We start from the raw sequence: 13704 nt of genomic DNA, 5'->3' as shown, positions 1-13704 counted from the left end.
AAGTCGTTATTTTTGTTTGTTTTTGCGCACAAAAAGTATTCTCGTCGCTTGATAAACTTAAGATTGAGCCACTGTAGTCACTTGGACTATTTTAACGATGTCTTTAATAACTTTTCGGGGCTGGCAAGTGTCAATCCCTTAGAAGCCTATGGAGGAGTGATCCAGCTGTCAGATTTAATCAAAAATATCTTGATTCATGTTCCGAAGATGAACGAAGGTCTTACGGGGTTGGAACAACATGAGGGGTGAGTACTGACAGAATTTTCATTTTTAGGTGAACTATCCCTTTAAAGGAATAGTTCATCAGATAATTGGTATATAGACGGATCCTGTTTCAAGCCAAATGACAATTTATACTTGTGTGGATATGCTATTGTTGAATTACCTGATCGTGTAATTGAGGCATATTCGTTGCCATATAAATCAGCGCAAGTAGCAGAATTAATTGCTCTAACGAGAGCTTGTAAATTGGCAAAAGGTCAGTGCATCAATATATACACTGACTCCAAATATGCGTACGGCGTTGTCCATGATTTTGCTAAATTGTGGGAAGAAAGAAATTTCAAAACCTCAGACGGAAAACCAATTTCCCATCATAACATCGTGGCTGAGCTCATCAGTGCAGCACAGCAACCATCGAAACTTGCTGTTATTAAAGTACCTGGTCATAAAACAGGTGACTCAGATGAGGCTAAGGGAAACAGGTTTGCAGATGAAGTCGCGAAATGGGCTGCTAAAGAAGTAATACTTAGTCCATATGTAAATGACCAGAGCACCGAGGTGCCTATGATGAATTCGTCGCTAATTAATGATTTGGACATTAAAGTACTACAAGCTAACCCTACGCAAGCCGACCTAATTCATTGGGCCGCGAACGAAGTAAAACCAGATCAAGCTGGTATTTTAAGAGACAAGCAGGGTAGAATCGCTCTACCAGCATCCACCGTTGTAATGCTGTGCAGGCATTATCACGGGGTATCACACGTGTCAAAAGAAAAAGTGATCCAAAATTTGAATCAATCATACTGCATAGCAAATGTTCGAAAGAATACTTTGTTGATATTGGATGCTTGCTTGGTGTGTGCACAAACAAACAGACACAAGGCAACTCGCCATGACGCTTTACCGCATCCTGAGCTTCCTTTTCAATATTTACAGATCGATTTTACACATATGCCTCCATGTGGAAATAACAAATATTTGCTCGTGATTGTTGATCGATTTTCGAAGTGGCCAGAAGCTTTTCCGTGTGGTAAAGAAAACGCGCAGACGGTAGTAAAGGTTCTTGCAAAAGAAATTATACCGCGTTTCGGTATTCCAACCGTTATAGCAAGTGATAATGGAACTCCGTTTGCTTCAAAAGTCACACAGTTATTAGCCAAAGAACTTAATATTAATTGGCACTTCCATATTCCCTATTCTCCGCAATCCTCAGGGAATGTGGAACGGACCAATAAGACGATAAAAGAACGTCTGAATAAGGCGTGTCTAGATACAGGCAGAAATTGGGTTGATTTGCTGCCTACCGTATTGACGGAAATGAGAATGTCTCCATCGGCAACCACAAAAATGTCTCCATTTGAAATTCTAATGGGTAGACCTTTCCCGACCCCTTGGGTCAGAGGTCGCGCTGGCAATCTCTCCACAGGTGACACGGAGGTGATCATTGCAGATTACGTGGATTCCCTAGTTAGAACGTTGAATGGCATAAATGGTGATGTCTCTCTCTCTCTCCCTCTTCCTTCAGAAAAGCCAACGCACCCGTTTGTTCCAGGACAGCAGGTGCTCATAAAGTGTCTGAAGCCCACGAAACTGGGTGAGCCGAACTACTTAGGACCATCCACTGTTATCGCTGTGACGAGGACAGGTGTTCTGACTGATCTCCAGCCCCAGTGGATCCATGCTAGCCGAGTGAAAGCAGCTCCATCCCAGGGGAACGCATAAGCCTATGCGGAAGCAGTGATCGAAAGGAGAACGAGGAAGAGAAGTAGACGAAGAACGAGATTGCTGATTGAGATTAGCAATAATTATAACTGAATCCATTAAGATTCATCATGCTATGAATACTGTTGTATCCTCCCAATATGCTTTGATGAACAGAACTGTTAAGTATTAGTGATTTTGAAGGAAATGTTTGATTGAAGAATATCTCATGTATTATTGTACTAGAATGAGTATGCTGAAAAGTATGTGATACGATAATTCTATTATAATCATCTTATCAAAGTGGCCATTGTTAGAAATATCTTTCTCCTTCAGCATACAAAACAATAGTCTATGTATGATTTTTATACTAGGCAGCAAAACTGCCACGTCTGTACATTTTTCCTTTTGTGTTGAAGCTAAACATCTGGTATCCATTAAGAGAGGACTACTCAGCCCCTCCTTTCTCAATGTTCGTTCCTTTCTATACATTGTGTGTTTGAAAAGCTCCTAGGACCCAAAGGATCCTGTGGAACTCTAACAGGATATTGCCCATATTAAGAAGCTGTTATATAACGTCTATATGATATCTATGATGTAATGTTTGATTTTATTGGTTAGACTTGTATTCTTTTGTTTAAGACTTTCACTATATAAACCCTAGACAAAGGATATTGGGTTGAGCTTCTACTCCAACCAGCGCTGGTTTATTGTATTATCTGTTCATAATAAAGAACCAAGATTTTGGGGCACTTTTCGTTTGGACCATTTCATTTCCATTTCTGACATCATCCAAAAATGAAAATTCTGTCATCAATTACTCACCATCATGTCGTTCCAAACCCGTAAGACTTTCGTTCATCTTTGGAACACAAATGAAGATCTTTTTGATGAAATCTGAGAGATTCTGTCCCTAGACAACTCCACATTTTTATGTAAATAAAAGACTAAATTAAATCTGTTTATCATATAAAGCGACCGTGTTTCAGAAAATTTGGACTGTAGGCTACCGCTAAATTCATATGGATTAGTTTTATGATCTCTTTATGAACTTTTTGAAGTGTCAAAGTGGTAGTTGCGCAGCTGTCAATGGAGGGACAGAAAGCTCTCAGATTTCATAAAAAATATCTTCATCTGTGTTCCGATGATGAACGAAATTCTTAAGGGTTTGGTACAGCATGAGGATAAGTAATTAATGACAGAACTAAGTAGCTTTTATAAACGTGCCTTAAAATTTTTTTATGCATCTTGAGACAAAACAATGGCACTGAGATATTTTAAGATAGCCTATGCCAGTGCAAGTTGCTTTCAGTTAAAACAGCTCAGACATGCATTTCTGGGACTAGGCTTGAATGTAAAACGAGGACAAATGTCATAATTATGACTTAGTATGTCATAAATTCGGACGTTTTATCTCATAATTATGCCATATTTAAATATTTTAATTCACCAATTGGTGGAATAGCTTTCTTCCATACTGTTCATAGAGCGGATGTTGATCGCTGCGCTCTGATAGATTCAGTTCAGTGAAGGATTCGTCAGACTGATTCAAACCGGCAATTCGTCTTTTTTGAACTGTTAAAAAAAAACGCCTCATTTGTGCCGTATTTTTTGTTTATTCGTTTCAAAATACGTTAACTAGAATATTTGAATTATCTGACAAAATGCTGGAATGGAAGACTCGAGACTTTTATGTTGAAAATAACAATGTGCGTCAAGTGGGTAGGAGTTTTTCCTGGTTGCGCATTTCACTTGAATCTGTATGACAATATGGCGGAAGGAGAGGAACCGTAAGTGAAATTTTACACACAACTGCTCATAAATCCCTCGTAACAGTGCTTGTAGTTCAATCAACAGGACGCAAGAACGTTAACTCGCGGGTAGCAGAGCATGAATGAACCTTCTTTTATTCTCTCTTTTTAGGGAGAAGAAAAGAAGGAGAATAGAGGAGCTGAATGAGAAGTTAGTGAAATGAAAGATGAGAATTTAGATGTGGCAGCCAGCAGGTTTGCTTTGGGAGGTGTTAATTATTAAAGTTAGTTTTATCTATAATCCAGATACTGTTCAGACATTATTTCGAAGAGCTCTCCGCATATACTGTATATAAATATAATCTGTCTGAACCTAGCTGAAAGCTTGCAAAACCTCCAAACACTGCTGTTTGCACACGTGCCATAATGTTCTTTATTAATATATAATTTATAAGACACCTTCTTTGTATTAATTATGAAACTTACATAAAGTCAGTGCCATCCAAACAAACTCAATTAATTGTTGTATATATAATGTATTGTAGATTATGTTATGTGTGAATGTGCTTTATAATTATTTAATAATCTTGGTGATGTGTGTGCTGTGTAGTTAAATTTCCATATTTTTTCACAGAATGGTTGTGGATGGAGGGAGTGGGGACAGCAGTGGCTGGCAGGGAAGATGGGACCATGTCAAAAAGTTCTTAGAGAGAGCTGGACCCTTCACTCATCCGGATTTTGAACCCAGCACTGAGGTAAGATGTAAATCATAACATAACATATACATTCCACACCCCTTTTATAAATGTATAAATCTATGCCCACTTTTAGGGAGAGAAGCACAGCATCTAATGCATATTATCAGAAAAATTAATAATGTTTTTCCTTGCCTGGAGTACATAATGACTGCTTTAAAAATAACAGACTGGCCGCTATTTTTATTGTTCATAATTACTACACTAATTATGCACACCGTGGTCTATTCCATCCATAAATACCCATGCCTGGTATTAAGACTGTAATTGCCTTGATAAAACTTAGGGTCATTTTTCTTTTTTTTACCTCTTTTTAGCTACATGCAGAACATCAAGATAAAAACAATCAAGATATTTATTATTTTATTTACCTCCTCAACAACTGTCTTGAAAAACTGGATCTATAAAGAAGCCTCATTTTAAAAATGGGATTTCTAGACCTTGACTAGTCATGTAAATGAATAAAAATGTAACAACATGGATATGCCAAGCTTTAAAATATTTTATGAATGGCAAGATTTCAAATATTTTACGAGTCAACATGAAACGGAAGTTGTGATTTTGACGTATATCTGAGTGAAACAGCGTCTTGAACAAAATCAGGGCGGGACTTTTTGGATCGTTGTGGTTTGCTGTGATGCCATGCGAGTGACAGGTTGTCCCGCTCTCCTGCCAAAAATATGTCATCAGAAAAGAGGAATGTCACTTCAAGAGGGAGGGGAATTTATTTTGATTGAAAGATTATGAGAGCATAATTCTTAATTTTAATATTTTTATCCAGTAAATTTCAAACAACTGGAAAAGTCATGGGGCCATTATTTATCAAACATTGCTGTGGAGAATTGAGTAAATAAGGTTTAGAACCAACCAATGTGACTATAGTTTTTGAGCCATTTAGCTTCATGAGCGTCTGATCCAAGATCAGTTAGTTTGTTGTAAAACCTGAATGTTACTCTACTCTCTTCACTTTCCATAAAATGTGCACATCTTCTTCCAGTCTCTCCAGTTTCTGTTAGACACATGCAAAATTCTGGTTATTGGAGCTGGTGGACTTGGATGTGAGCTGCTCAAAGATCTGGTACGGTCCTTGTTGTGCTGCATTTGTTTAGACAGATTCTTGTTTATTCCTATTCTTGAATGACAGCTGCAATACTCTAGTTGCAAAGAGGCTACTTGCTAATGTGTTTTTTTTGTCTTATATTATACAATTTCATCACCCAGGCTTTGTCAGGTTTTCGAAACATTCATGTGGTGGACATGGACACCATTGATGTTTCCAATCTCAACAGACAGTTCCTCTTCAGGTTAATCTTGGTCTGCGGATAGATATCTTTTTGAAACATTTCTTATTCTTTTTCTGTAATGTAAACTGCTTTCTGTTGTATCTATAGACCAAAAGATGTGGGCCGACCAAAGGCAGAGGTTGCAGCAGACTTTGTAAATGACAGGATCCCAGGGTGCAATGTTGTCCCGTATCCTTGTCCTGATATAATTATTGTTTAATAAATTACCAATTAAACGTTTGGGGTCAGTAAGGTTATTATTATTATAATTTATAAAAGAAATGAATACTTTTATTCGGCAAGGATGCATTAAACTGACCGAAAAAGACATTTATAATGTTACAAAAGATTTCTATTTCAAATAAATGCTGCTCTTTTGAACTTTCTATTTGGCAAAGAATCCTTAAAAAAAAATTGTATCATGATAGTAATGATGCTGAAAATTCAGTTCTGCCATCACAGGAATAAATTACATTTTAAAATAGAAAATAGTTATTTTAGACTGTAATAATATTTCAATTTTGGATCAAATAAATGGAGCTGTAGCCTGTGGTGAGCATAAGAGACTTCAAAAACATTTAAAAAATCTTATTGAGCCCAAACTTTTCAAGACCCCAAACTTGGCAGTGTATATGTTATATCGATGCATGTCAAAATATTTCCATTTTCCTTAATCAGTAATGCAGACATTTTAAGAAAATCCAGGACTTGGATGAGACATTTTACAAGCGTAATTACCACCTAACTGTTTTACATTCTACATCTAAAATGTCGTAACTTTTCTAGCACAATACAAAATGTGACGCTGTTGTTCTGCAGTGTGAGAATCTTATTATGTCAGTTTTTTTTTTTTAATCTTGAAATCTGAGTAATGTAACTGTGTCTCTGTTACTGTACAGAATTTCACATAGTAGTCTGTGGCCTGGACTCTGTTGTTGCCAGAAGATGGATGAATGGCATGCTGGTATGTATTTATTTCCCGAAACATTCAACAATCTGTTCATACTAATTTATAGACATAAAGTCTTCTTTATGTCATGTAAATAAAGTGTTTCTATACTGTGAGAAGTGTTTTTGTTCATTTGGCTTTCTCTTTTTCAGTTATCCCTGCTGATTTATGAAGATGGTGTCCTGGATCCCAGCTCAATTATTCCTCTAATAGATGGTGGCACAGAGGGCTTCAAAGGCAATGCCCGAGTCATTCTTCCTGGCATGTCAGCTTGCATTGATTGCACCCTGGAGCTTTACCCCCCACAGGTGCATACTGAGATTTTGTGTTAAGTTTAATTTTTAAAGGCCTTTTGTCATACTCATTTTCCCCCCCCCCTACACAGATAAACTTCCCAATGTGCACTATAGCCTCTATGCCGCGGTTACCTGAACATTGTGTTGAATACGTCCGGATGCTGCTTTGGCCCAAAGACAAGCCTTTTGGAGGTACAATAATTTGCGGTATCTACATGGATCTGGGCGTACAACCGCAGATTGATATTTTGGTTATACTGCTGCTTGGCAGCCTGCTAATATTTCAGATTTTTAATGTATTTTCCTCAGATGGTGTGGTGCTAGATGGTGATGACCCAAAACACATCCAGTGGGTGTACCAGAAATCTTTGGAGAGAGCAGCAGAGTTCAACATCACTGGGGTGACTTACAGACTCACTCAGGGTGAGTGACACAGGCCTGCTCAGTGGGCCTTCATCAGGCATTTCGTGAAATCCTCTCGTTTGTTGACAGAATCTTGCACACAATTTCACAGAACTTTGTCTTAAAAAATTAATGATTGCAACCACATTCACTTTATTTTGTACACAATGCCTTTCTTAGGTTGTAAGACCAAAGTGCCCAAACCAGCTTTAATCCTCTCCCTCTCATTATTATTGGGCCCACAATAAGAATTTCAGTTGTCTTTGTTCAACTTAAAAAATAAATAAATAAATAAAGTGTTAATCCATTTTACAATGCTGGACAGACAGTCAGACAGACAACCTCTCTAATATAACCGTGTCTCTGAAATCAAGTGAAATATATAATTGTATATCATCAGCATAAAAATGATAATTCATGTAATATTTCTGAATTGTTATTCCCAAAGGGAGCATGTATAATTAAAATAAAAGTGGCCCAAGAATTGATCCTTAAGGAACACCATGTAACATTCCATATGTATTTGATATATTAACTAAAAATATCCTATCTATAATATATCTTCTGATCCTATTTAAAACATTTATAATAAAACATAACAAATATAAAACATTTATAAAGATCTCCATTTCAAATGAATTATTTTATTTTGAACATTCTATTGTTTACTGAATCCTGAAAACAATGTATCATGGTTCCAACAAAAATATTAGGCAGCACAAATGTTTTCAGCTGATAAGAATAAGAATTGTTTGAGCAGCAAATCAGTATATTAGAGTGATTTCTGAAGGATCATGTGACACTAGAGTAATGGCTGTTGAAAATGTAGCTTTGCCATCACATAATTAAATACATTTTAAAATATAAAGTATATATTAAAATAGAAAGCAGGTATTTTTAAATTTTAATCTTTTTTGCAATGTAAATAAATTCAGCCTTGGTGAGCATAACGCTGGGTCCGAAATCGAATACTTCCCTACAATTTTGTATGCGAAAAACAGTATGCTAACAGAGTAGAATGTCAGACTGCATAGTATTCGAAAAACAGTAGTCCCCGGATGACCTACTACTTCCAGTGAGGTTCTGAAGTACACATTCGACCGACACTTTACTATCCCATGAGGCCACGGATTTATGAATGGCAGTGAAGTGATCAACTGATGCTGGTATAGGTCATGGGACAGTAATCATGGTGGATATAGTTTGTTCGAATTTAATTCATACTACCCATATTCATACTATATAGAACATACGTTTTTAATAGTCCCGAAGTTCAAATTCAAATGTACTACATATTCAGACAGTATGCGATTTCAGAAGCAGCGTAGCGTAGCGTAGTGTAAGAGGCTTTTGAAAACATTCTAAAAAATCAACTTTATAGGTCCCAGGACCACTTATTGGGAAACCAAACCATATTTAGGGACTAGAATATGAGATAAACTTCAAGGTGCTTCATTTCGAGTCTTTTGACTTGGGACAACCATTCTGAACACCTTAACAATGTGTTCCAAAACAAAACCAAACCAAACTAAAAACAAAACCATTCAGAACATCTTAGCTACAGCATACCAATGCCCTGGCATCATGTTGCATGCTTTTGCACTGCACCAATCAAATGTTGATGAACCACCTCACCTGTGTTCCAGGGGTTGTGAAGAGAATAATTCCTGCTGTGGCTTCTACAAATGCTGTTATTGCTGGTATGCTGACATTGCAAATGTTCTATGGTCTTGGCATGCTTGAAAGGTTTTTGATATTTTTCAGTAAGTTGAGTTGTGACTGAAGATAAAATGTCTTTCTTTCTTTATTACACATTTCAGCTGCTTGTGCCACAGAGGTTTTTAAAATTGCCACAAGGTAAGTTATAATAGTGTATTTTCAAGAAGAGAGCATTGATTTCATAATTCATTCACATCTCTTTTGTTCTTTTACCTTTGCCGAACAGCGCCTATGTTCCCTTGAACAACTACCTGGTGTTCAATGATGTTGATGGGCTATACACGTACACCTTTGAGGCTGAGAGAAAGGTTAGTGATATGAACATGATTTTAAGTACATAACTAGAAAAAAAGAGACATTAATACTAGATGTCTCTAAAAATCAACACGGCTTAAATGTTGTCCATGTGGCATGTGTAGGAGAACTGTTCTGCCTGTAGTCAGGTGCCACAGGACCTGCAGTTCCCACCTTCAACTAAACTACAGGAGGTTCTGGACTACTTGACTGAGAACGCCTCTCTGTGAGTCACAATGTTCCTTAATGTTCATCCATTGTTGATGAACATAAAGCCTAATAGTTACAATGAAACAACTCCATATTTACATCATTATCTGACTTTTTAAAATTCATATTCCTTTTTTATTTTATTAAACTGTTACAATAAGAAAAAAAGCATATATACAGGTCCTTCTCAAAAAATTAGCATATTGTGATAAAGTTCATTATTTTCCATAATGTAATGATAAAAATTAAACTTTCATATATTTTAGATTCATTGCACACCAACTGAAATATTTCAGGTCTTTTATTGTTTTAATACTGATGATTTTGGCATACAGTTCATGAAAACCCCAAATTCCTATCTCAAAAAATTAGCATATCATGAAAAGGGTCTCTAAACGAGCTATTAATCATCTTAATCAACTTAATCATCTGAATCAACTAATTAACTCTAAACACCTGCAAAAGATTCCTGAGGCTTTTAAAAACTCCCAGCCTGTTTCATTACTCAAAACCGCAATCATGGGTAAGACTGCCGACCTGACTGCTGTCCAGAAGGCCATCATTGACACCCTCAAGCAAGAGGGTAAGACACAAAGAAATTTCTGAACAAATAGGCTGTTCCCAGAGTGCTGTATCAAGGCACCTCAGTGGGAAGTCTGTGGGAAGGAAAAAGTGTGGCAAAAAAGCTGCACAACGAGAAGAGGTGACCGGACCCTGAGGAAGATTGTGGAAAAGGACCGATTCCAAACCTTGGGGGACCTGCGGAAGCAGTGGACTGAGTCTGGAGTAGAAACATCCAGAGCCACCTTGCACAGGTGTGTACAGGAAATGGGCTATAGGTCCCGCATTCCCCAGGTCAAGCCACTTTTGAACCAGAAACAGCAGCAGAAGCGCCTGACCTGGGCTACAGAGAAGCAGCACTGGACTGTTGCTCAGTGGTCCAAAGTACTTTTTTCGGATGAAAGCAAATTTTGCATGTAATTCGGAAATCAAGGTGCCAGAGTCTGGAGGAAGACTGGGGAGAAGGAAATGCCTGAAGTCCAGTGTCAAGTACCCACTGTCAGTGATGGTCTGGGGTGCCATGTCAGCTGCTGGTGTTGGTCCACTGTGTTTTATCAAGGGCAGGGTCAATGCAGCTAGCTATCAGGAGATCTTGGAGCACTTCATGCTTCCATCTGCTGAAAAGCTTTATGGAGATGAAGATTTCATTTTTCAGCACGACCTGGCACCTGCTCACAGTGCCAAAACCACTGGTAAATGGTTTACTGACCATGGTATTACTGTGCTCAATTGGCCTGCCAACTCTCCTGACCTGAACCCCTTAGAGAATCTGTGGGATATTGTGAAGAGAAAGTTGAGAGACGCAAGACCCAACACTCTGGATGAGCTTAAGGCTGCTATCGAAGCATCCTGGGCCTCCATAACACCTCAGCAGTGCCACAGGCTGATTGCCTCCATGCCACGCCGCATTGAAGCAGTCATTTCTGCAAAAGGATTCCCGACCAAGTATTGAGTGCATAACTGAACATAATTATTTGAAGGTTGACTTTTTTTGTATTAAAAACACTTATTTTATTGGTCGGATGAAATATGCTAATTTTTTGAGATAGGAATTTTGGGTTTTCATGAGCTGTATGCCAAAATCATCAGTATTAAAACAATAAAAGACCTGAAATATTTCAGTTGGTGTGCAATGAATCTAAAATATATGAAAGTTTAATTTTTATCATTACATTATGGAAAATAATGAACTTTATCACAATATGCTAATTTTTTGAGAAGGACCTGTATATATATATAGGATATTAGGGGTGTAACGGTACACAGAAGTCACGGTTTGATATGTACCTCGGTTTTGGGGGCACTGTTCGATACGAGTTCAATACAATCGAAAAAAATTGTCACACTTTAAATTAGGGTCCAATTCTCAATATTAACTCACTATTAACTACGACTTTTGCCTCAATAAACCCCTAATTACTGCTTATTAATAGTTAGTAAGGTAGTTGTTTAGGTAGTAGCTTTAGGAATGGGATAGGATTAAGGGATGTAGAATATGGTCATGCAGAATTAGGTTCTAATATATGCTTTATAAGTACTAATAAACATATCCTAGCAATTTGCATGCTAATTAGCAACAAGGTAATAGTGAGAATTGGACTCTAATCTAAAGTGTTACTGGAAAAAGCAACAAATTCGGAATTCTAGGTTTCTTTTATTTTATTTATATTTTATTAAGCACTAAGCAGTAAACAGAATGCACTTGTGCATAGGTCATATTTTTTTTTTGCAGGGCTGATAAAAAAACAAAAGGTATTTGGTCACAATCAGCTACAATACTGAGAAGCATCTCGTTTTATAAAAGTATAAAATAAATAGAATAATGAAAACTTGTGGATTATGAGTCTTACAATTTACGCACAGCCCTCCTATACTTAATTTTCCGCTCCGTTTCACTTCGTATCTAGTGGTCTTTGTTTTCGAGATGAATACATGTACCGTTACACCCCTAAATACACACACACACACACACATTCATTTCAGTGGGATTAGCATGGGATACATCGAATAGGGATGCACTTCAGTCTGATCTTAGCAATGTCAGTGAGAGCTGTCAGATTTAAATTAAAATATGTTGAGGTGTTAACACAGCAGAAGGCAGCGCTATTGTGTTAAAAAAAAAGAGCTGGCTCACACACACACACACACACACACACACACACACACACACACACACACACACACACACACACACACACACACACACACACACACACACACTTAAATGCATCTAAATCATTTATCTTTTTCTTTTTTTTCCCTCCTAGGCAAATGAAGTCTCCTGCCATCACTACAACTGTGGATGGAAAAAACAAAACTCTGTATTTACAGGTTAAATGTTTTCTAACATTTCTAACAGAGTGCTTATTTAATTTGATTTTCTTTATATGCATTTTATGCATTAGCTGTATTATGTTTGAAGTACATTTGAATCTGTTTGGTTTTATTTTCAGACTGTGGCATCTATTGAAGAGAGAACTCGACCAAATCTAAGCAAAACACTGAAAGGTGATTGAAAGTCTTCTGTGACATCAAGTAGTATATTTAGCTTATTTAATAAGAATATTTCAAAATTATATTGGTGTTGTTTAACCTATTAAATTTCTCCTTGTGTTTGCAGAGCTTGGACTTGTGGATGGCCAAGAGCTGGCAGTGGCTGATGTCACCACTCCTCAGACATTGCTCTTCAAGCTCAACTTCATCTCATAGAACAAATGCTTCATTCTGATGGACAGTGGTTATTGCAGTCGTCATCAAAATGAAGCAGACTTGGAAATGTAACCTATAAGCTCTATGCTTCAGTGCATCATCAGCATCACATGCACATGCTCAGTTGGAATAGCTGCGGTTTGTATTTAGGGTTTTGGTGAACTCTGTCCATCAAAGACACTTACAGAAGGCATTTGTTTCCTTGTCTTGCACTGCTATATCCGTAGAAGTAATTTTTGTTGATTTCTTTTTTTTATGCAAACTGTTTATCTATTTATTTTGTTGTTGTGCATTCAAACCTGTTTGACAGTATGTTGTTCAATGTCTTGTCTTGTAGAAAAAAAATCGTTCATGTTTTGAATTAAAATTGAAACCTTATTTTAAACAAGTAATGAAGTCTCAGTTCTGTGATGTTTTCCTAACTTTAAATTTAAAATATCCTTTTACCCAATTTGGGAATAAATTTACTTGGTTAAATATTTTAAAAGGCTCAAAATATGATGGAATCCCCAGAATAAAAATATTTTGTAAACAAATACAGAATGTTTCATTGTCAATGTAATCTTAAGAAGAGTCATTTTGTATACTGTACCATTTGTGTGATTTATGTGGCATTGTCATGGAATACAGATATACATAAATACAATGCAGACTCTAATCCACAAGTTCAGACCTTTATGTCTTTGTTTATTAAGTTAATTTGGACAAGTCACATGGCCAAATACAACAATGGATAAAACTACAACTGTTGCTTGGCAAGCTACAAACTGAAATGAATGAAGCTACAGTTACATTATTTGTTTGATAAACTGCATCACTAGTATCCCATTAAATCTTTAAAACTAATATCAT

At 36.9% G+C, this 13704-nt stretch overlaps 1 protein-coding gene across 2 annotated transcripts; it reads left to right on the top strand.

The window, feature by feature from the left end:
• Positions 1 to 3437: 3437 nt before the first annotated feature.
• uba3 (ubiquitin-like modifier activating enzyme 3) lies at positions 3438 to 13244 on the top strand. 2 transcript variants are annotated; one of them, XM_077203114.1, is made up of 18 exons: positions 3538 to 3713; positions 3847 to 3885; positions 4309 to 4429; positions 5427 to 5507; positions 5651 to 5733; positions 5821 to 5901; positions 6399 to 6442; positions 6612 to 6676; positions 6814 to 6969; positions 7047 to 7149; positions 7267 to 7380; positions 9006 to 9059; positions 9180 to 9216; positions 9305 to 9386; positions 9498 to 9598; positions 12411 to 12474; positions 12597 to 12651; positions 12764 to 13244. In XM_077203114.1, the coding sequence occupies exons 1-18, from the start codon at positions 3616 to 3618 to the stop codon at positions 12850 to 12852; spliced, it is 1467 nt and encodes a 488-aa protein (XP_077059229.1). In that variant the 5' UTR covers positions 3538 to 3615; the 3' UTR covers positions 12853 to 13244. The 2 variants fall into 2 exon arrangements, with proteins under 2 accessions (XP_077059230.1, XP_077059229.1); XM_077203115.1 differs by lacking the exon at positions 3847 to 3885 and having other exon boundaries at positions 3438 to 3713.
• Positions 13245 to 13704: the final 460 nt, after the last annotated feature.

The sequence above is a fragment of the Siphateles boraxobius genome, unplaced genomic scaffold, assembly GCF_051911475.1.
Source record: "Siphateles boraxobius isolate OS27281-9 unplaced genomic scaffold, OSU_SipBor_1 5, whole genome shotgun sequence".
NCBI lineage: Eukaryota > Metazoa > Chordata > Actinopteri > Cypriniformes > Leuciscidae > Siphateles > Siphateles boraxobius.
The sequence above is the reverse complement of the archived record's forward strand: the minus strand, read 5'-3'. Positions and strand labels throughout refer to the sequence as shown.